Source organism: Canis lupus, chromosome 2 (assembly GCF_003254725.2).
Source record: "Canis lupus dingo isolate Sandy chromosome 2, ASM325472v2, whole genome shotgun sequence".
Taxonomy (NCBI): Eukaryota; Metazoa; Chordata; class Mammalia; order Carnivora; family Canidae; genus Canis; species Canis lupus.
In genome coordinates this window covers 40,029,324-40,051,379 of record NC_064244.1, presented here as the reverse complement: position 1 = coordinate 40,051,379, position 22,056 = coordinate 40,029,324, and the positions used below count along the sequence as shown (strand labels likewise).

The 22,056-nt window shown below is 40.5% G+C and overlaps 1 protein-coding gene across 3 annotated transcripts in view; it reads left to right on the top strand.

Moving 5' to 3' along the window:
* Positions 1–515: 515 nt before the first annotated feature.
* PPP2R2B (protein phosphatase 2 regulatory subunit Bbeta) overlaps positions 516–22,056 on the top strand; it is a 440,017-nt gene continuing 418,476 nt past the window's right edge. Inside the window, exons 1-2 of one of the 3 annotated variants that reach the window (XM_025447681.3) lie at positions 516–727; positions 849–926. In XM_025447681.3, coding sequence (XP_025303466.1) covers positions 718–727; positions 849–926 — 88 coding nt within the window. In that variant the 5' untranslated portion in view covers positions 516–717. Of the gene's footprint in view, positions 728–848; positions 927–22,056 lie in introns of those variants that run through there. The other 2 variants (XM_025447676.3, XM_049102509.1) reach the window with 2 other exon arrangements.

The following is a 22,056-nucleotide window of genomic DNA, read 5'->3' as shown; positions in this document are numbered from 1 at the left end:
TCAGAAGTGCCTTGAAAAGGACTTTTTTTGACTTGAACACACATATTATTATTAATAAATATATTAGTAGGTATATTAGTATATGCATTCATACTAGATACATATATTTGTAGAAACCAGAAGCCAGAAAAGCCAGAAAACGCAACCCTCCCCTCAAAGGTTGGGTCCACATTTGAGACACAAATCCCCACGGCACAAAATAGGTCACATTTGTCAGCGCTGACTCCCTAGGGCTGTCAGCAGGCCCCCCCCTCCGGCCCCCATCCCCAACCTGTTTTTTGCTTTCCTCTCCTCTGCAGTCAGCTCGGACTTTGGCAAGCAGTCAAGAAGTGAACAAGAGAGACACAAGTTCTAAGATTCTGACCCCTTACTGGCCGTTCAAGCAGTGAAACCAGTTTAAAGAAAGAAAAAAAAGAAGTTGTCTTTCTTTTCCTCTCTTCCCTCTAACGAACTGCCTCTTTCTCCTCCCTACACCACAGGAGGAAAACAATCGAGAGCATTAGTATTCCCATGAAAAGGGGCAGTCACACAGGGTGTGAGGGCAGGCCCGCTCCAGGGCGCTGCCAGGGGACCAGAAGGGACGGACTCCGATTGCTCCAGCTCAGAGGAGCCCCAGCGTGGTCAGATGGAGGGGACAGAGCCCTGATTCACAGCAGGACACACTGCTTGCAGCCCAGACCTTCTCCCAGCGCTGGTTAGGGTCTCCTCTCCAACGGGATGATACCTGGTGTGCAAGTCTCCTTCTAGAAATGCATGCCTTACACCACGTGCCTCCTTTCTGGTTGGCCTTTTAAAGGATAACAAGGAACTCTCACCTAACCTGAAGTGTCTCCTTGTGTTGCTTTCAGGAATTGGGGCGCTCACCCAGGACACACTATGGTGCTTCAGCCAAGTGAAAGGCACCATCGAGATCGGAGCCACAGAAGGTAGGAGAAGCTTCCTCTGCTCTTTTCCTTGCCTCCTTGGGGTTCTATACCGGTTCCAGAGTTGAAAACATTCACCTTTGTGTACATGAATGTGAGGTCCCATACATCCCGGAATGGCCTTCTGAGCTAGAAATAGATTTAGTGATTTCTTTCTATCCTTTTATTCTTTGGAAGCTTCTTTTATTCCCACCAATGAGGTAGCACTGAAGTGAACTTTCAGTGAAATAGGTTTGCACAGAAAGAAAGGTTACCCTTGGGCAAGTTGTGTTTGGTGACCATCTATCAGCTCTGGAGGATTGGAAGCCCAGATGTGGTTGTGTGGTCAGACATTAATATCCTCCTTCCATTTTCTGTTGAGGATCACTTGCTTCTCTCTACATGCAGCACCCAGGGAGAGTGAAGAATTCAAGTCTAGTCTCATAAACTATGTCTGCACTGAGCCCCAGTATTAACATATAACTGCCTTTCTGGCTCTCAGATTTTCCTATTCCAGGCCATTTTCTTGAGCTACCACATCATTTCCCTCATTCTGGAGAACTTGTTTCTAATTCTCTCATAAGCCTGAGCTCGGAGATTTCCAGGACTCTCCCAAAGGATGTCTGCATTTGAAAATAGTTGAATGATAGGCAACTGGAAGGAACTAGAATGGCCCTGCTGAGTGTCCTTAAAGGCTTCGCTGTTCTAGTGGGATGCAGCAAGGGTACCTGCAATAGACTGTATTGTGTCGGCAGTCGGTAGAGATAACCAGATGTGCCATAAGACAGGTCTAAAGCTAATAGAAATGAATAAGGAACTGAATAGTTAACAGGATTGAACTTTAATGTGAAATTTTGGGTCATTCTACAGTATTTTAATTCTGAGTAAAAATAATTTGAGTAAAAATAATTTTGAGTAATTTGGAGGAGATGTTTTATCTGCAGTTTTGCCTGTAATTTATTTTTAGAAATCCAATATAACGGTGGATACCTCCAAACCAAATGATTTATGTTTAAAGGGAGAGAGAAGGCACAGTAAAAGAAGTTAATAACTAAATCTATAAAATTACACTACTGTATGGCATCTTCTGTTTTTTAGGTGTACTATAGACTGGAGCTTTCTAAACACTTCTCATAAAGCCCCTGGGAAGCAGACAAAACAGGCTTTATTAGGCCCATTTTATGCTCATCAAATCCAAAATATTTCTGAGCACTTCTGTGTGGCAGCATTGTCCTAGGCCCTGGAGCTGAAAAAGGCAAGGGGAAAAAATGACTTATTCCTTAACTTGATGAATTTTAAGAAATCTGTAACTCAAGTTATCCACTTGCTTTAAATATTGGCCATAAAAAAAAATAAATATCGACCATAATTCAAAATTATCTGGGCTTTTTAAACAATAGAGACTTCTAGGTCCTCCCAAGAGCTACTGAGTTAGAGGTTTGAGGGCCAGAGTGTTACAATGTGTTTTAATGAGCTCGCCCAGATGACTCTGAGGCAATAGGCTGGCTTTGGGGACCACCAGCCTGGCTGACCTGTTCTAGGTTATTCATCACTCTCAGACTCTGGACCTAACCCTTGTGTCTGTGACCGGCTCCCCATTAATTACGATGATCTGGGTGGCTACTCAGGCTATGGTTCTTACCAATTGAGTATTGACTATGTGGTGAGGACTCTGCTAAGTGCTTAAGAGAAGTTAATAAGATAATGTAGGTACAGCATTTACCACAATCCCTGACAGTTCGAAAGTACTCTCTATTTGTAAACTGCTATAAATATTGTTATAATTAGACCTTCATTCTAATTTGGTCCTCATGAAACCCTTATGAGAGGTAGGTATTTTTATTCCCACTTTACTTATGAGGATACTGAAGCTAAACAAACATACACACAAGACTGAGTTCTTTGCCAAAGGCTTCAGAGGTAATAAATGGGTGAGCTAGCTTTCAGCTCAGTCTTAGGATTGGACGGCCTCAGCTCTTTAAACATTGTTTTAAAGGCAGGCTCTTACTTGGTAGTTTGGAGGAAGGCCCAGGAGTCTCATTTTACATGCCTGCTCTTAGATGATCATCATGGATGCAGGTGAAGCAAGCATGTGGTCATATGGTTGCTGCCCATAATAAATAAGTAGCTTACTTAAATTAATGATAGTCACTACCAACTTTTGTCTGGAAAAGCCACTTCAATGTGGTGAAAAAGCGATAAATGTTTTTTGAGAGGAGAAATCAGATTTGATACTAGCACACTGCCACTGTGCCTGGGCTCCCTGGCCACCATATCTTTGATGTCACTTAACCCACACTAATAGTTGCTTCCGTGGCAGTTGAGTGTTTGTTGAGTGAATTAATAATGACTTTTACTTGATAAAAATCATGGTTCTTAACAGTTTCTTTTTTTTTTAATTGGGCTGCTCTACCCAAGTTGGTTTCCTACACTGATAAAAGGCATTAAAAATTATTCAACTTTCAGGGCCACCGGAGTCAGTTAAGCATCCAACTCTTGGTGTCAGCTCAGGTAGTGATCTCAGGGTTGTGAGATTGAGCGCCATGTGATGCTCCTTGCTCAGTGTGGAGTCTGCTTAAGACTCTCTCTCTCTCTCTCTCTCCTTCTGTCCTTCCCCAGCCCCCTCTCTGACTAAAATAAATAAATAAACCTTTTTAAAAAAAGAATTCAGCTTTCAAGTTTCCCTTCAACTTTATGTATTCCTACTAATAACTTGCCCTTCCATTTCTACCACTTTCTAGCTGGTAACCTTGGCAAGTCACTTAATGTCTCTGCTTAAGTTTCTTTGTATGAGAAATGGAGATAATACAGATGTCCATTAGGATATACATATCATGTATGTTTTTATATATAATTTATATATAATTCTATATATAATAGAAATATACATATAATATATACAGTATCTAGATTGTTATAAGATGCTCAGATTGCATTACCTGCTAATATTGTACTATAAAAGCAGGGCTGAGGTCAGATAAACTGACAGAAATAAAGATTTTAATGCAATATTTTTTGAAAACCAAAATTAAAACAATTCATGATGAGCAAAATATCAAAATGTTACATAAAGACAGCATCAATATTACTGATTGATTTTTCCTTTACTTCAGGTTCTAACATGGCTCAGCATGGGACAGGTATTGCTAAATTAACTAAATGTGTATCAGGTATCTGCTAATAGGCTAGAATTTTTCTCATCCCAAATTATTCAGTAGGATAGTGGATAAATAATACTGTGAGCCCAACAGTAAACATTGAGTGAGTGCTTATGAGATCCATAGCACTGCCCTAGAAAGAAAGGGTTATAAAGATAAATAGAGTCCAAGTTCTCAAGGAATGCACCATTTAGGGAGGAGACAGGAATTGGTACATAAGAATAAGGCATTACATCAGTAAAAACAATATGAGGCTAAGTAAGCTAAAGAAAACCTGCTTTGACTCAAGACTAGAGTGCTTTGAGTACAAAAGAGGTAGAAATCTCATATATTTGGGATACAAAGATAGACTGAATGGGAAGAAGTCATTCAAGACAGAATCTAAACAGTTTTTAAAATAAAACTTTTATTCTTTTCCTTTTTTGATTACTAAAATGTTTGTTCTTGGTCTAGAGAATTTTAAATAAAACTTAGAAAATATCAGAAAACAAATTTCATTCATAATCTTACAATCCACAAATACTGCTGAAGTTTGTGTTATATTTTTTCTAACCTCTAGATCATGTATATTCATCAATTAATTCAGTCAACAAACAGGAATCATGTGCCAGAAACTGCAAAAGAGACTGGTTAGCTTATACCGAACAAAATCAACATTTTTTTTTTACCAAAAGGGTCATAATTTAAGTACTATTTTATTAATAGATATTTTCACTTAACAATATATAGTGACCATCTTTCATATTATGAACATAGATATGCCCTAATTTTTTTTTTGCCCTAATTTATTTACTTCAATTATCAAGGTTTATAACATCACTGCTATGAACATGCCTAATAACTACCCTGTATTTTGCAGGAAAAGCTATGTGGTAGGACTGATTAAGAGCCTATGTTTTACAATAAAATACCTGATTAAAAATTTGGCCTTACTATTTATTGTCAAAGAGCAAGTTACCTCAAATTTTTCATTATTCTATTTCTTAATATGGAAAATTGGAATAATAAAGTCAACCTGAAGAATGGTTATTAGAATATAATTAGATATTTTAAACAACACAGCACATAGAAAATGTTCACTGATTATGATTAGATACTGTGATGATATCATTGGGATATACTTCCATTTTCTATGTGCTGTTTTAAAAACTAATTATATGATGTACAAGTAAAAAAAAAGATTTTATAATGAGAAATTTAGCCAATTAAAAAAAAGTATAAAACTAGAAGATCATCGGAGGTTTTGATGAACACTAAGAAAGAGGTAAATGGGGTGCCATGAGAGAGCTCTGGGAGGAAATCACTTCAATGAGGGGCACTAGAGCCAAGGTCTGAAGAAAGAGAATGTGCCAGCGTTCAAAGAACCAGGCCTTGGTCATTGTAGGAAGTAATAAAACATGGACTTGTATGGGCCTGACGCCATCTAAAAGATGATATTCCCAAACATAAAGGGGAGCTCAGTATGACAGGGGCTCTGTGAGAAAAAGCTGTTGTCTTGAGCTACCTACCAGAGAGGTAGGACAGGGTTAGATCAGGACCTGTTAGGTCACCTCACAGAGTCCGGGTTTTGTTTTGAGAATAGTGGGACTCCTTGTCCTTGAAGGAGTTTAAGGACTTAAATTTATACCATTTTAATAAATTCTTGAAATTCTACTGACAGTGTGGCTTTGTTAGAGAAGAGAAGGCACAGATGATGAGAAGAGATTCCAGACATATTTTGGAGGTCATGGACTGGATTTTAGGGGAGGGATATCATACGGAATTAAGATGGCTTCCAGGTTTGGGCCTTGAGTGACTGGATAGTTTACTGGCACCAGTTGCTAAGCCTGGGAAACCTGGAAAGGAAACATGTTTGGGGGGTAAAGGAAGAAAGACATTCTCTCCCCTCTCTGAGATTCAATAGGTAGATCTGAAATAAACTGACAACAGGCAGATTAACAGGAGAAAGGGTATACAGATTTATTGTTAATATTATGTGCATGGAGGCATCACTGGAAAAACAGTGACTATGCAAAAAGGCATTGATATGTGAGAGTTTGTGTACCATCTGAATAGAGGAAGGATGGAGGGAAGTAAGCCTCTGCGAGAAAAGAAAATGACTTTTAGGAAAGAGGAATGGGCCCTTAGAAGAACAACAGTTGGCAGATGTGATAGTTTGTGACTCAGTTTGTTGGGTGGTAGTGGGGGTGTCTCCTCTAGTCTCTCCTGGGATAGGAGTCAATCTTCTCTGGTTGATGAAACTCTTGGAGAGAGAATTTGTGATAGCAGAGGTCCTTTTGGAGACTATGTCTTAATGCAACTAAGCAGAAGTTCTGAGAAAGCCACTCCCTACATTTGCTATTTTTTTAAGTGCCTTTAGCTCAAAATAGTCTATAGACCAAAGTAGCATATTTTAGAGTGGCGGGGAGAAAAATTATGAGCTTCATTTTGCACATACTAAGTGTGAAATGTTTATAAGACACTCAGGTATAGATGCCAAGAAGAAGGTTGTATTCATGAGTGTGGCTCTTCAGAGAGAGAATACGCATTGGAGGCAGAAATTGAAATTAGGGAGGTATCAGCACATTTGGTGGTATTTGGAACCATTGTACTGGATGGTCTCACATCATGCAACCTTGTTGACATGCACTCAACAAACAATTGTCAAGGGCCCAAAGCTTCCACTCTTCTGCTATGGTTAGGATGACTTCTAAGCTTTGTTCACTTAGTTTAGTCTTTGGAAAACACTTATACATTGAAAGGTTCACCCTGTGTGATTTTTGTATTTGATTTATGCAGCACACACACACATCATGTACAATTTCATCACATGACATTCTATGAGATGTCATCACGTGAGCACTTTCCACAGTGGAAATTGCCCACTCTGGATGTGAGTCAGTTTCTTCAGATTTTCTGTATGATTCTGTGCACAGGAAGAGATCAGAATTATCTGAGGGAATTTCTGTGGCCATCTTCTTTCTGATGTTATAATTTGAGAGTATTTTGTTTGTTCCTTATTCTTCAGTTCCTCAACATCTGTCAATACAGATCACTCCATCTTATTGATGGGAGATAACTATGATATTTATTCTGATTTGCTCCATGGGCATAGCCTTCTCTCCTTCCCCTCTTTCTGAAAAGACAACTCATGTAGAGGAATGGGTAAGGCATTCTGTTGATTCTATTTCCTAATGAGAGAAAAATAACAATTTGGCTGCCCATGTGAGCTGTGTTCCATATACCCTCCACTAAAAGCTGATGCTTCTGAGTGGCTCCCTAGCAAAGTGAAGTCATCTACCTGACATATTCAGGTAGGGAAATTCTCATCTTTGCACTGAGAAATGCAGAATTTGGGAAATGGCTTTTTGGTTTCCCGTTGGGGATGATGACTTTTTGCTGTTGCCAATAAATAAAAAATAAATCTGATTGGGTTGTCTTAAAGCAGTAAAGACTGTGACCTTCTCATTTTATAGAGAGAAGTCAGTGACTGACAAACAACCTTTAGCTGTCTGTGCATCCTACAAAGCACAGGGTGATTATAATGTTACACCACAGACCTTAGCCTATGAGATGGAAAATGAAGCCCTTGGTTGCCTGCTTCTCCTGCTCCTGGAGACAGGGTGCAGTGGTGGCTGTGGTAAGAACTCTAGTTACAGGAAAAAGAGCTGTTGGTTTGGACAGAAGCTTTCTGGATCACCAAGGCCAAGCCACCAACATCAGATTGTTCATGAGGGACTAATCAGAAACTGGGTCCAGCCATCTAGCTAGTGACCTTTTGGTGACTGACTACCTCTAGATATTCTGATTCCAAGCATCGGGGATGGAGTCATAGAGCTTGCAAATCTCACAGGCATCTCTGACAATCCTAACATGGGTTGATTCAAGAGACACTGAGAAATTCTATTTCTTCTTTCCTTGCATCAGAGGAGAGAGAGAGAGAGAGATCTGATCATACTTTGAGTGCTTTTGAATGCCAATAAATATAGGGTGACAGTGCAGCCCAGCTCTGCCCCAGGTGCTGGAGGGAGTGAAAACCGCTCCTCTATGTGTCAAAAGGAAGTTCAGATCTCCACTATGCATCTGTACTCCACAAAGGGATTTCCTAAGTAACTTAACTGTGTGCAGGGCTCCAGTCCACTAGAAGCAAAAATGGTCTGATTATGAACAAGTTATTGCAAGATAACTTTTCTCAGGTGCGACGGAGGATGTCTTGATGCAGAGAGCTGTAGGCTTGCGGTACTCTGAAGGCAGGCTGCTGAGAAGTTGACACCCAGGAAGCTCACAAGGCTCTGTGGGGGAGAGGAAGCAAGTTCTCCTGACTCCAGGACCTGGGTCAAACATCCTTTTCTCTTTGTAAGCATTAGGTAATTAAGCATGTTCTAGACCAAGAGAGTAGGCTTTGTGGCTGATCCTTTCACCTATGCCCAAATGCCAATCACCTGAAATGTGTTTACAAAACAAATATATATGGAGCACCTACTATGTGTAGGGCTCTAGGCTGAGTGAACAAGACACTGTTGCCCCCCACCCACCACTTGCTTAAGCAGTTTATACTTTCCTGGAGGGATATCAACAAGCGGTTGTCAATACAATCCAGTGTGAGTGTGGAAAGTGCTAGAAAAAGAGTTAAGTCACACAACCCAATCCACAGTGGGGTAGAGGAAAAGAGCCGGAAAGGCTCACTGGAGTACCTGGCAGCCAATCTGAGACCTAAAGAAGGAATAGGAATTAGCCAGGCTTTTTTTAGGCATACAGACCCTAGTTTAGGTAGGGCTCATTGATTCCTTTGGATACATTACTCATTTTTTTCTGGGCTATCTTGATATGATGTTGAGAGGCTTTGTTAATAAGATTTTTGAAAATACTACACAATGCTTGGCTGTGGTAGAGTAATGAAAAAGATAATTCTATTTCATCAGACTTCACAAAGCCAGATTTTATAATAATAACTTTCAGTATATTATCCCATTTCAACTTTGTCGCAACAATAAGATACCAGGCAACTTACCCTCCTTTTGCAGTGAGGTAATTGAAGCTCAGAAAGTTTAAGCACTTTTCCTGGTTACGCACCTGTCTGACCTCAGCTAGTGTTCAAGCGCTCCTGGGGAGCAGCCTGGCACCAAGTCGAGGCTCGGTGAATATTTATTGAATGAATAGTCTTCAGTAAGTAATAAACGTCACCAAATGAAAAAAATCAGTGTTACCATTAACACAACAATAATGAATGCTTTCAGGAGAATAAAATAGCTCATTCAAACAATCCATTACAAATACACACAGCATTTTTCTGCTTTTAACATGTATGGGTCATTTATTTCTTATCACCCCCAGGGGAGATAACTAAAGTAGGTCTTATAATCCCACATTACAGAGATAAAAGAGATAATATAGGTATTATAGATAGTAGATAGGTTATTCCTCATAGAGATGAAGAGATTAAGGCAGATGGAGATAAATTTTAAATTGCCCAAGGTCTCATAGAAACCAGAAAGCGAACTTTTGAATCATACACAGACTATTTTTCTACTTCTCATCTTCCGCTACACAATATGGATTGATGGCTTTGGGTGGGGAGAACTCTGTTCTAGAACTGACTCTGAATTTAAAACATGGTTGACTGTCTTCAAAATGCAGGGCACTGTTTACAAGGCACTGCAATGGAAATCCATCGCTCAAGATGCTTTCAGCTGCAACAGAAAATGCATCTCAAAATGCCTAGGATAGTAAAAGAATTATTTTCCCTTCCTTAGTTCCCCAAATAACCACAAATAGATATTTACCTATGGTGTGCTAGGCATTTGAGGCCCTGGATATTCAGTAGTAGAGGAGATAGACAATAGATTAATAAGTAGAATATGAAATATAAGACTGTAAGTACAGTAGAGGAAAATAAATCAGTAGAGGTGCAGGGGTGTGGATGTTCTCTTTTATATAGGAGGGTTAAGCTTTGGTGCAAAAAAATAGCATTTGACCAGTGATACGAAAAAGGTAAGAGATGAAGTCATGTGGATATCTGGGATGGGAGTTTCAGGAAGAGGTAACAGTCAGTGCAAATGCCCTGAGGCAAGAGCTTCTCTAGTAAGTTCAAGGACTAAACATGAGGCTGGTATGGCTAAAGGTGAGTGAGCAAAGCAGGGAGCTGTGAGAGATGGAAGCAGAAGGGATGGCAGGTAGACGCAAGCAGGGGCCTTCTAGATCATGGTGAAGGCTTGTACTTCCGCCTAAGTGGGGCAGAGCCATTGGTTATACCACACACTGTCTAGCAGCAGGTCAGTATTAAATCATTAGGGGCCAAGGTCAAAAACAAAGAGCCCATCCAGTTCAGTGGTATTGCAGTAGTCCAGTTTGTCCCCTAAGTCCTGAGGCAGGAAACCCCCTCAGCTCATTAGTTCCCTGGCTGAAGTACAGCATGGGGGACTCAGATTTTCTCCGTCTTCTTGTCTGGGTGCCCTTGGAATATCAGCTTTGTCTTAAAACAATTGCTGCCATTCTGGGTGTCACTTTCAGATGGACACGACAATATCTAATGAAAGGTCATTTGGCTTAAACAAAACGGCAAGGACTTGTCCCCCAACTGTCCCCAGAAAATTTCTCTAACATCCCCTTGGCCTCAGTGTCCCACACACCCACTTCTAAGCCAACACTGGCACAGAGAATGGGATCAGCCTAAGTGGCTTCACGAATCAGGCTTGCATCTGAGCAAGTATAGGGCTGCCATCGCTGAGTGGAAGACACCACAATAGAATTCGGGTACAGCAGGGAAGGGGGTGCAGTTATAGGTGGTCCCAGCACAGTGGCCACTATGGGAAGAAGGGGCAGATGTGGCTTTCCCGATTCTCTTGCTACCACTGGGCCAAGAGTGGAGGTTCATTGGCTTGTTCTTTGCAGAACATTCTGTTTGGGCAAACCTAAATGCCGAGCTTCCCTAGATTGCCTTGAACCTGGGGTCTGGGGTGTGTGAGATTACTTGCCTTTTGTTTTATTTTTAAGTTACTAATTAAGCAGGCTCAGCATCATTCCACTTAGTGCCTATGTTATTTGTTAATGGAATTTAAGAGCTGTGAATAAATAATTAAGCATATGAACACTGCGGGGTGGTTCTTGGTCTTGTGCTCAAGGTTTCAAATAAGCGTCAAGCCTTTTTCCTTAGCATGCTTATTTTTCATTTATTAGGTAGCATTTTCTTTCTTTCTTTCTTTCTTTCTTTCTTTCTTTCTTTCTTTCTTTCTTTCTTTCTTTCTTTCTGAGAGTGTAGTTACCTTGATGATACTATGGCTAAGGGTAAGAAAATTGAATTTCAGGGGTGTCTGGGTAGTTCAGCCATTGAACATCCAACTTTTGGTTTGGGGCTCAGGTTGTGATCTCAGGGTTGTGAGATCAAGCCCTGTGTCTGACTCCCCACTCACCATGGAATGAGTCTTCCTGGGATTCTTTCTCTCCCTCTCTCTCTGCCCCTCCCCCCGCTCACACACACTCTCTCTGCCTCTCTTTCTCCAAACCAAATAAATAAATCTTAAAAAAAAAAGAAAATTGGATTTCATTCAACCATTTATTCAGTAAGTATGTATTGGGCACTAGGTTTTGGAAACACAGTAGAACTCAAACTTTCCAATGTTCTCCAGTGTTATGAAGCTCACATTCTAGTGGTGAGACAGACAATTTAAAAAAGTGGACTTATAAAGACATAAGATAATTTTAGATGGTGATGTGTATTATAAAGGGTATAAAATGTGGTAACATAGTGGCCATGTGAGGGTTGGGGTGTTCCATTAAACAGTCATTCTGTGAAGGCTCTTCTAAAGGCTCTTCAGCATTTGAGTTAAGACCCAGATAATAAGTAGAAGCCAGATTCAAAAGACTTGTTAGAATAGCATTTAAACACAGGGAGCGAGTGTAAAGGCCCTAGACACAAGCCTAATCCTAACCCTAATCCTAACAGTCTTGGGACCAGGACCCTGAGATCATGACCTGAGCTGAAGACAGATGCCTAACTGACTGAGCCACCCAGGTGCCCTTCAACCTTGCCTTTAAGCTCAAACTTTTTATCGTTTGTTTTGTTAGTGCTTCCCACCTGGAGGTCTTCATACCTCACCTCTCAGAGCAGGAAAACTGCCCGTGGCGTGGGGCTCACTGTGGTGCTCACATCTTCACTCAGAACCATAATAGGAACTTGTAAAATGTTAGTTTTAGTGCCCAGAAATCGATTTTCTCTCTTTTTAAAAAAAAATTTATTTACTTATTTATGAGAGACACACAGAGAGAGGCAGAGACACAGGCAGAGGGAGAAGCAGGCTCCCTCCAGGGAGCCTGATTCAGGACTTGATCCCAGAATCCTGGGATCACACTTGAGCCAAAGGCAGACTCTTGACCACCGAGCCACCCAGAGGCCCGCCGGAAATTTATTTTCAAGGAATTGTTGAGATCACTTAAGTTTGGAAGCTCATAAAAGGCTAGTGTCCTCTCACTCTGTACCTTGGGGGAGCATAGGATCCTTTGTTTTTTTAAATGTTACTCTTTACTATGCATGACATTTCCATAATTGCGTCAGCTGTTTTTAAAGAATCATTACTACCTATTGTTTCAGGAATGATTCTCCTGATTACAATTTAAAGCAACCTTTCCCCAAATTATGGCACAAGTCATTTCTCAGTGTGTGCATCGTCTTCTATGCCATTCATCACACCTACCAGGCAATTTCCACGCTGACAGGTTTGTATAAATGATATTCAAACAGTAATGACTTCCAAATATTGATATTAAGTGCCTATTTCCCAAGGAAAACTGGTGTTAATTTTCTACAACTTCCCCCTTCACACATGCTTCAGAATTTACATTCTTGCTCTTTAGGAGTCTATGATTCATGTAAAGTACAGCTTCTCATCAGACGTACCTGAGAGCAAATGTGTTTTAATACATAATTTATAGGTTGCTGAAGATAAGCTGTCTCTTAAAAATTTGTTATTTAATCATAACTTAAATTCATGAAACTAAAACTAAAAAAATTCATAAATTTTATCCAAAAAAACCCCTCCAAAACCAATAAAAAAAACCAGGTATTATTTCTAAAATACTTGCATTTCTTTTCACAGAAAGTGATATTCTTTGTGTCCCTAATGAAAGCTGAGGGCATCATGAAGAATGAAGTTACCATAGTGAAAAGCATGAGTACAGCATGATGGATACGCTTGTCAAATCACTAAGTTGCACATTTGAAACTAATGAACGTTGTGTCTATCAACTCCACTCAAAAAAAGAATAATAAGTATAAACTCTGAACAGGTTGAGTTTGAGTCCCAATGCCACCACTTTCTGTGTCACTTTGAATAGGTTACATAACCTTAGCTTCATTTAACTTTACGTTTTTCCTCTGTAAAATGGGAGAATATAATAGCTTCTCCTTCATAGGGTTTTGTGAGAATAAATCAAACAATCCATGTAAAGGACAGAATAGGACACAGAGTAAATGCTAAGTAAATGTTAGCTATTCTGCACATGAAAGCAGAGCCCAAGAAAATATTAAAAATCTGTCATCCCAGCCACCAGATAATTATTTATTTTTAACGTTTAATATCTGATAAGTTTGATAAACTTGCTTCAAAATGAGTTTGAAATGGCCAGCACACTCGCATGTTCACTGAAAGAATTACTTATATGTGGCTGCAAACAAAATCAAGCCTTCTCTCTGGAAAGAACAGTAAACATCTATGGAAGTTTCTAGGCCCGGGCTCTATATGTTGATAGTGCCAAAGCAGTTAAAAGAGAATGATAGGTAGTTAATTGCCCCTACATCATCCACAAACACGAATTAATAAATGGTTGTTATTCCTAATAAAAGTATCATTTGTCCACATGTTCTTAATGAGCGAATAGGTAACCATATGATTTAAACATGTAGATTCATAGCATAGTGGACTTTGAAGAAAGTTGGAAGATCACTTTTCATCTCCCTGTTTTACAGAGGGAGGAAATGGGCTGCAGAAAGGAAGAGGGATGCAACCAAAGCCACAAGTGCCATCTAACTACTTCGTGTCTCCCTGGCTCAGGTTCCTCTGTGACATTACGGGGTTAGATTAGCTCTCTGATTGTTCTTCCAGCTAAAAAATACCATGAACCTGTGGCACCTGGTTGACTCAGTCAGTTGAGTGTCTGACTCTTGTTATTGGTTCAGTTCATGATCTCAGGGTCATGAGATGGAGCCCTGTGTTGGGCTCCATTCTCAGTGTGGAGTCTGATTGTCCCTCTCTCCCTTGCTCTCTCTCTCTCTCTCTCTCTCTCTCGCTAAAAAAGAAATAAATTAATTAAAAACAATACCAACAACCTGTGCTCCCTGACCTCTGGTCACCAAATGTCTGTTAGATCAATTTTTTGGACTCCGTTTTATCAGCCAGTTGTTTTCTTTCACCTTGACCCTGAGCCCCATGCTCCTTGCCTATGGAGAGGCCAGTGGGGGAGGCAGCAGCCCCTCTGAGGGCCTCTATGGGACCTCTGGCCAACTTTCGGCAGCTCTTTCCTCAATGCTCAGTATTTGCCTCCAGATGAAGTCACCTCCCTGGCCTCCTCTGTAACCTTTCACATAAATGACTGACATGTCCCGAGTTCTCACAGGCAGCTTGACAGATGGGGAAAAAAATAATCATGACTCGAAATGGCTTTCCAATATTCCAAGAAAGGCATTAGAACAAGGGCCGTATCTATCTTGTTTGCCTAACACAGTGTCTAGCACTTACCAAAACATGATAAGCTTAACATTGAATAAGAATTGTAGCCAGCACTGAACATATACAGGATTCCAGGCATGTGGCTCATGGTGTGTGAGGGATTTCCTAAGATCTTACTTCTCTGTAGAGGCAGCATGACCCAGTGGTGAAGAGTACAGGCTTCAGAAACGCTGGGATGGGTTGCATCCCAGCTGTGTAACTCTAAGTGTGGTGCTTAATGCATCTGTGCCTCACTGTCCTCATTTGTAACATTATTGTGAGGATTAAATTAGCTATCACATATAAAATGTTCTACATTCTACAATATAGCGTGGATATAGTCAGCATTCAATAAATGTTTGCTCTCTCACCCGTATTGGGACTGATTTAATCATCATATCAACTTTGTAAAGGAAGTATTCTAATACACTGATTTTGACTAAAGAAATTAAAATTCAAAGAGCTTACATGATTTGGTGATTCCTTCAAAGGTATTGTTAATAACTGGAAGATGTGATTTAAATGTAGAAGGTAAACACTCAAATGACTTAATAATACATATGGTGGCTCAGAGTGGGCTCTGGTCAGGAAGTTGGATTTGAATCTTGGGTCTGTCTTTAACAGATATATGCCCTTGAGCAGGTTATTCTGAGCCTTGACATACTAAGAATGACAGATCCTATATGATAGAGATGTTGCAGGACTTGAATGAGACAGTGCTTGTCAATAGGGAACTGCTACTCAGCAGGAACTCATAAACATTCTTTCTTTTTTTTTTTATTAGTAGCAATGGCTATAGTCAACTTTAGTTACTTTCTCCAAAAACCTGCCCAAATATCTGAGTCATCCTTGACCCCGCCTTTCTAGCTTCCCTCAATTTGTATGCTCATCTTCCCTAAGTCCTATGTCATTCTTCCTCCTAAATATTTCAAATAATCTCTCAAATTTCTTGACTTTGACCACATTGTCACTATTCTATTTTGGATGCCATCTTATCTTCTCTGGATGTGGAAGCAGCCTCTTTGGTTGGTCATTTTCCTTCTTGTCCTGACCACCTCCATTCTATTCATCACACTGTAGCCATAGTAGTATTCTTCATGCGCACACATGTGACTTGCCTCCCTAAAGCTTTCAAAGGGCTTCATTGTTTTTAGGGTACAGTCAGCCTGGCTCACTGCTTGCCTGCATGTACTCTGTGCTTTGTATTTCCTTCCATGCCATAGTCTATCCCCTCCAGCACTACACACATGCTCTCCCCTTTGTCACAAACATTGCTCACTCTCTCTTTCCCTGCAAACTCCTCCTCATCATTCAGACCTCAGCTCTGGTGTTGCTTTCCCAAGCCAGCCTCCCTAAACCCTTGTCTCTAAGCTTGGGGGCCCTTCTAGGACATCCAGGTTGTTACCCTTCATAGCACTTGCCAAATGCATTATAGTTTCTTTACTCCTTGTATGTTTTCTCCCCTGGCTTATAACCTCCATGAAAGTGGGGCCAGATCTGATGTGTCTACTACAGCTACAGGTTGTATAACTATCACTAGTGCCCAGCACAGTGCCTGACACATAGTGTCACTTAATAAATATCTACTGAACAAATCCGTGGGATGCATGCATAATTTAACACCAGCTTTCTGATCAGCAAAGGCCATAAAGACAGGGGACTCTAATAATACTCATTTTAGTGGGAAGAGTGTTATATTTTTACTGTTGCCTTTAACTCTCTGTTTGTAAACTGGGTTGATGGGATTCCTTTAAATTTAAATATATACTATGGGATATTACTCATCCATCAAAAAGAATAATATCTTGCTTTTTGCAATGATATGAATGAACTAGAGGGTATTATGCTGAGCAAAATAAGCCAGTCAGAGAAAGATAAATACCATATGATTTCATTCATATGTGGAATTTAAGAAACAAAACAGATGAACAGAGGAGAAGGGGAGGAAAAATTAAATAAGATGAAAATAGAGACGGAGGCAAACTTTAAGAGGCTCTTGACCCCTCCCCTTGCTGGAAGGGAGAGGGTGAGGGGATGGGGTAACTGGGTGAGCGGCATTAAGGAGGGCCCTTGGTGTAAAGAGCAACTGGTGCAAGAGCAATATGACACTGGGTGTCATATGCAATTGATGACTCACTAAATTGTACCCCTGAAACTAATAATATAGTATATGTTAATTAAATTGAATTTAAATTTTTAAAAAATCTAAAAATAAATAAATAATTGCAGAATAGAGCTGTTGTTTCCCAACATGCAGCATCAGTGGTTGCCTAAAGACCCAGATAAACCAACTGGCAACCACATTCTATTTTCAAATTTTCAAAAGCCCTTTTACAAATATTGTTTCATGGGATTTACACAGCAGACGTGTGAGAGTGAGGTGAGGAAACGAAGACATGAAGAATTATGGAAGCACTTAGTTTGCTGACTGCCCCTCAAATTATTATTTGCTGACACTATGTTGCCTTGTGTATAGTGAACGTGGCCACTGCCCCAGCCCCGTTCTCTGAGGCCATGTCACTGTAAAGCAAGGATTCTCGATGTGTGTGTATGTGTGAGACAGTCTTGCCCCCACCCCAGGGGATATTTAACAACATCTGGAGATATTTTTGATTGTCACAACCAAAGTGAGGAGGTGCTACAGGCATTTCGTGGCTCGAGGCTAGGGTTGTTGCTAAATATCCTATTGTACCCAGGAGAGCACCCCCTAGCCCGCACCCCACCCCTGCCTCCAGGCCCACTCCCACCCTCCACAAAGAATTATCCAGGCCAAAACATCAATAGTGCTGATGTAGATAAACCCAGCTGTAGAGCGAAACTCATAGATTGAAACAGAAAGCAACGTTTAAGTGTGTAGCTCTCTCCAGATGCAGGAGACTGGTGAATGCGTAGCCTCTTAAAAGACATGAAATGTGAATTAAAAACTAAAATACTCTGCAAGACACACAGGACTCTTGTGCAGGCTGCATGTACAGTGTGGCACTTCCAGAGGAGCATCTTTGCTGAACGAGCGTCTTTTCCCCATGCCTTATAGACACCAGATAGAGCATTTTCTCCCCTGCTCCCTCCCGAAAGATTTACTATTAGGGCCTTCCAGCATCAAGGGAAAACTTGCATTTAAAGTGTTTTCTACAGAAGACATTAAGCCTGAGGGGGTAACTAAAGAGTCAGAAAGCTAAGAGCTTGCCCCCTGGATCCATATGCTGGGTTCCCTTAGAATTCTCTTGTGTTTTCTTCTGTCCAGAAGGAACTGGTGTCGCCTCCTACTGGGGAAGGAGGCCAACACAGATACCATAGCCACAGAAATCCTTAAAAAATACTCTTAGCCTATTGATTCCTTTTCATTTGTTCATAGTTTAATTAAAGCCCAGAGGTGTGAAGGAGGGAAGCTGACAAAGCAAGTCCTTTTGAGGAACTGGGCAGTTCTTTGTCCGGCTTGGATAGAGAGGTTGAAGTCTCTTATTTCCAAATGAGAGCTAGTGAGTGTATATAGCCCAAACAGTGAAATTGGAATCTGCTTTATGTTTAAAATGTGTCATAATTCCATTAATTTAGCACAAATAGAGTGAATTTGAGTTGCAAATAGCTATGTAGCTTACTAGATTTTAAGGAAATATAATATTACTATTTTCATGTTCACAAAGTAGCATTAAAAACCATCTTTCACAGTATTAATAGACTAATAAACAGAAGTACTCACTATTCCCCAAATAATCCTTGAGATTCCCAACCTTCACACTGTTGCTCTAATTTTTAATTCCTGCCAGCATGTTCTTCCCACTTAACCTCTCAACCGATTCAAATCTTCCCTGCCCTCCAAAGCCTATCTCAGATGCTACCACCTTCAGGAAGTCTTCGTGGATTCCAACCCAATGTCCCAATTACATGTGAGATTTTCCTGTTCTGCACTTTATCTGTTATTCTCCTATGGCCCTTCCCTACTTGGTAATATATTCATATTTTTTTCACTGATTTCTTACCTCCCCAATCACCTTTACACCTCTGCCTTACACATTCCTCCACCTCCATGGTCCTTGGCACTGTGTCTTGGAAAAAGCAACCCTTCAATGCATAGTGAGTCTCTGGAGGCACTGATAAGTAGTTGTGTGTGGATTTGGTTATAGTTCCCCCACATGACTAGGCTAGTCATTAGCAAACTCTTTCTTCCAAATGAGCAGAAGTAAATTTGACCAGCCCTGATCAAATGCCCACCAATTCCATATATGTAGACACAGAAGATGAGTGTCATTCTAGGCACCCTGTCCTATACCAGACTCCACGGAAGAGAATGTCAAGATCACACAGCCCAGGAAACAGTGCAGCATCCAGACAGTGTGGGGGTAGGAGTGAGAAGTCTGCGCTGGAATCTCAGCTCTTCCACTTGCTCACACTTGGCGAGTTATTTGACATCTCCGTGCAAATTTCTTCATGTATAAACAAAATAATAACATTTACTTTCTTATAAGTTTTTTAAGAGGATTAAATGAGGTGTCCTAGGCATAGTGGTTAACAGAGCGACTGGACCTCGTAAAAACTCAGATTTGGTGGTTGATGTTATTACTGCTGTTTTCATCATGAAAATCAAGTCCTATTCATATGCCTTAGAATGAAAAAATATAGCCCACTTGCTCTGACATCTCTTTATAAATGAGGAGAAGCTGTCTACTTTTGGTCGGCACTGTGAGAACTAGTATATAAAATTTGGTGGAAAATGTGCTTGGCTTTAGTATGCTTTTCACTTATAGTCTTTTCATTGAGAGCCAAATCGTCCATTGTAACCAGCTAGGTTCTATTTTTCCCTTCGCATGTGCTCTACATTGAGCCTGTTCCCCATCTTCAAAATCCTCTTTAGTCTTATCTGTAGCTGCCTACCTCTTCCTTGATTCAGTCACACGCCTGGGGAAGCAGCTGAGCTGTTGGGCCAGACTCCCTGTCAACCGTGTGAATCAAGCCTCTGCTGGCCTCTCAGGGAAAGTCTGGGGGATGCATTGGTGAGCAACACAGCACAATCTGTGTCCCCGCTGAACACGGACAAAAGCTAACTATTAGTTTAAAAGAATTAAATTGTTAATGAATTAAGGTAGAACACACAACCTCTCTGAAAGAAAATGTACAGGCTACAGCAGGGTTGGGTGAGAGAACGAACCCAAACTATTTCTTGGCCAGCAAGTTCTCTTTCAGGCCTCAGCTGAAATGTCACCTCCTCAGAGAAGCCCTCCCTGACCATCTAAGCCAAGCAATCACTCTCTACCACAACCCCCATTTTATTTCCTTCATCCTCTTTTCTAAAAAAATAGAGGGATGATTAATATGTAGCATTATATTAATTTCAGGTGCACAGTGTAATAATTCGGTATTTGTATGTGCTGTGAAATGACCACCACAGTGAGTCTAGTGAACATTCATCACCATACAAAATTACAGCATTTTTCCTTATCATGAGTACTTTTAAGAGCCACTTTCTTAGCAACTTTAAAATATACAATACAGTATTATTAAATGTAGTCTCCAGGCTGTGCATCATATCCCCATGACTTATTTATTTTATATCTGTAAGTCTGTACATTTTGACCCCCTTCACCCATGTTGCCCATACTTCACCCACCTGGTCTCTGGCAACCACCAGTCTGTTCTCTGTATCTGAGCTGGGGAAGGGGGTTTGCTTGTTTTGTTTTGTTTGAATCCACATATAAGTGAGATCATATGGTACTTGTCTGTCTTATTTCACTTAGCATTATATCTTCAAGGTCCATTCATGTTGCTGCAAATGGTAAGGTTTCCTACTTTTTTATGGCTGAATATATATATATAATGTACTCATTATGTGTATCCATTCCTCCACCAATTGACACATAAGGTGTTTCCCCTATCTTGGGTACTATACGTAATGCTGCAAATGAATATGGAGATGCATATATCTTTTTGAGTTAGTGTTTTTGTTTTCTTTGGATAAATTCCTAGATCATTCCTTTTCACAATCTGAAATAACTTTGTGGATATGATGTTTACCTGCTTATTGTCTATCTCCATCTTCTAGAATATAACCTCAACATGCTAAACCTCAATGTATTATTTACTATTGTATCTCCAACATCTAGAAGCATGCCTAGTGTTTAATAGCTGCTAAAAATGTTATATAAATGGATGAAGGAACTTACCAAACAGAGGTTCCTCTTCCAAATCAGAATGTACCAAGTTGTGAATGCCACATACTGGCTGGAGAATATGGGGGAGAGGATGAAAAGTATGTCACAATTCTGTCTGTTTTAGTCCAAATCAATTCCATCCAGCACAAACTTATCGAATTCCTATTATGCACTAGGCAGTGAGCCCCACACTCAGGATTCAGCAGAGAAAAGTCAAAATTCTACCCTCCTGCCACTTGGAGTCTGGCAAGGGAATTAGACACTTAGCAGCAATTACCAAAGTAATCGAACAGTACTTCATGCCACACAGAATTCTAAACACTCTAATGAATTATCTCATCAAATTTTCGCCACAACCCTGTATGTTAGGAGTTATAATTGCCCCTGAAGAAAAGGGCAGGCATCTTGAATCTGTCTTGTTTACTATTGATTCTTCAGTACCATGTACGATGTCTGATATACGTAGATGCTCAATAAATATGTTCAGTAATGAATAAGTGCTTTGAAGGGAAATGATGGTATTTGAGAGTTTGTAGCAAAAGGGTTTGGCCCAGCCTGAGGCATTAAGAAACCTCTCCCTGAAGATGTGACATTTTGTTTAAGACTTGTAGAATGAATAGGAATTTGCTTTGCTTTGACTTGAAAGTGCAAACCTGGTCGGGCTCATCCTGACCCATCTTAAATAAGCTAATTTTTGTTTCCTTGGGATTTACTTTCCTTCTGAGCAAAATGAAAAACTGTTAACGCTGAAATGTCCCCCAGAGGAGGTTGGAAGGACAAATGAAAAGACCATGATCAGGATAACTTTCCCCAAAGAGGCGGGCTCAGTGGGGGTAGGCAATAGGCAAGGCACAGTGGGCTCTAGGGAGGCCCCAAAGCAAGGGCTCCAGCTGGGGCTTTGTGAGACAAAAGTGAATACTTCTGATCTCCCTGGAGGTGGTCTAAAGAAAAGCTTGGAGCAGCCCTGGTCTATAGTGCTCCTCAACAATCTCCCAGTTAATTGCTTTTTCTCTGCCATTTGATGTCAGAACCTGGCATGTGGAAATCATCTGGGGAATTTCTGATCTCTAGGCTCTGTTTCGCCAGACTCCAGGGCTCTTCTCACATCGCACCTAAAATGGGTCACCTTTCTCTCTCCCTCCTCCTGGGCTCCTGGTTTCCCTTTCAGAGA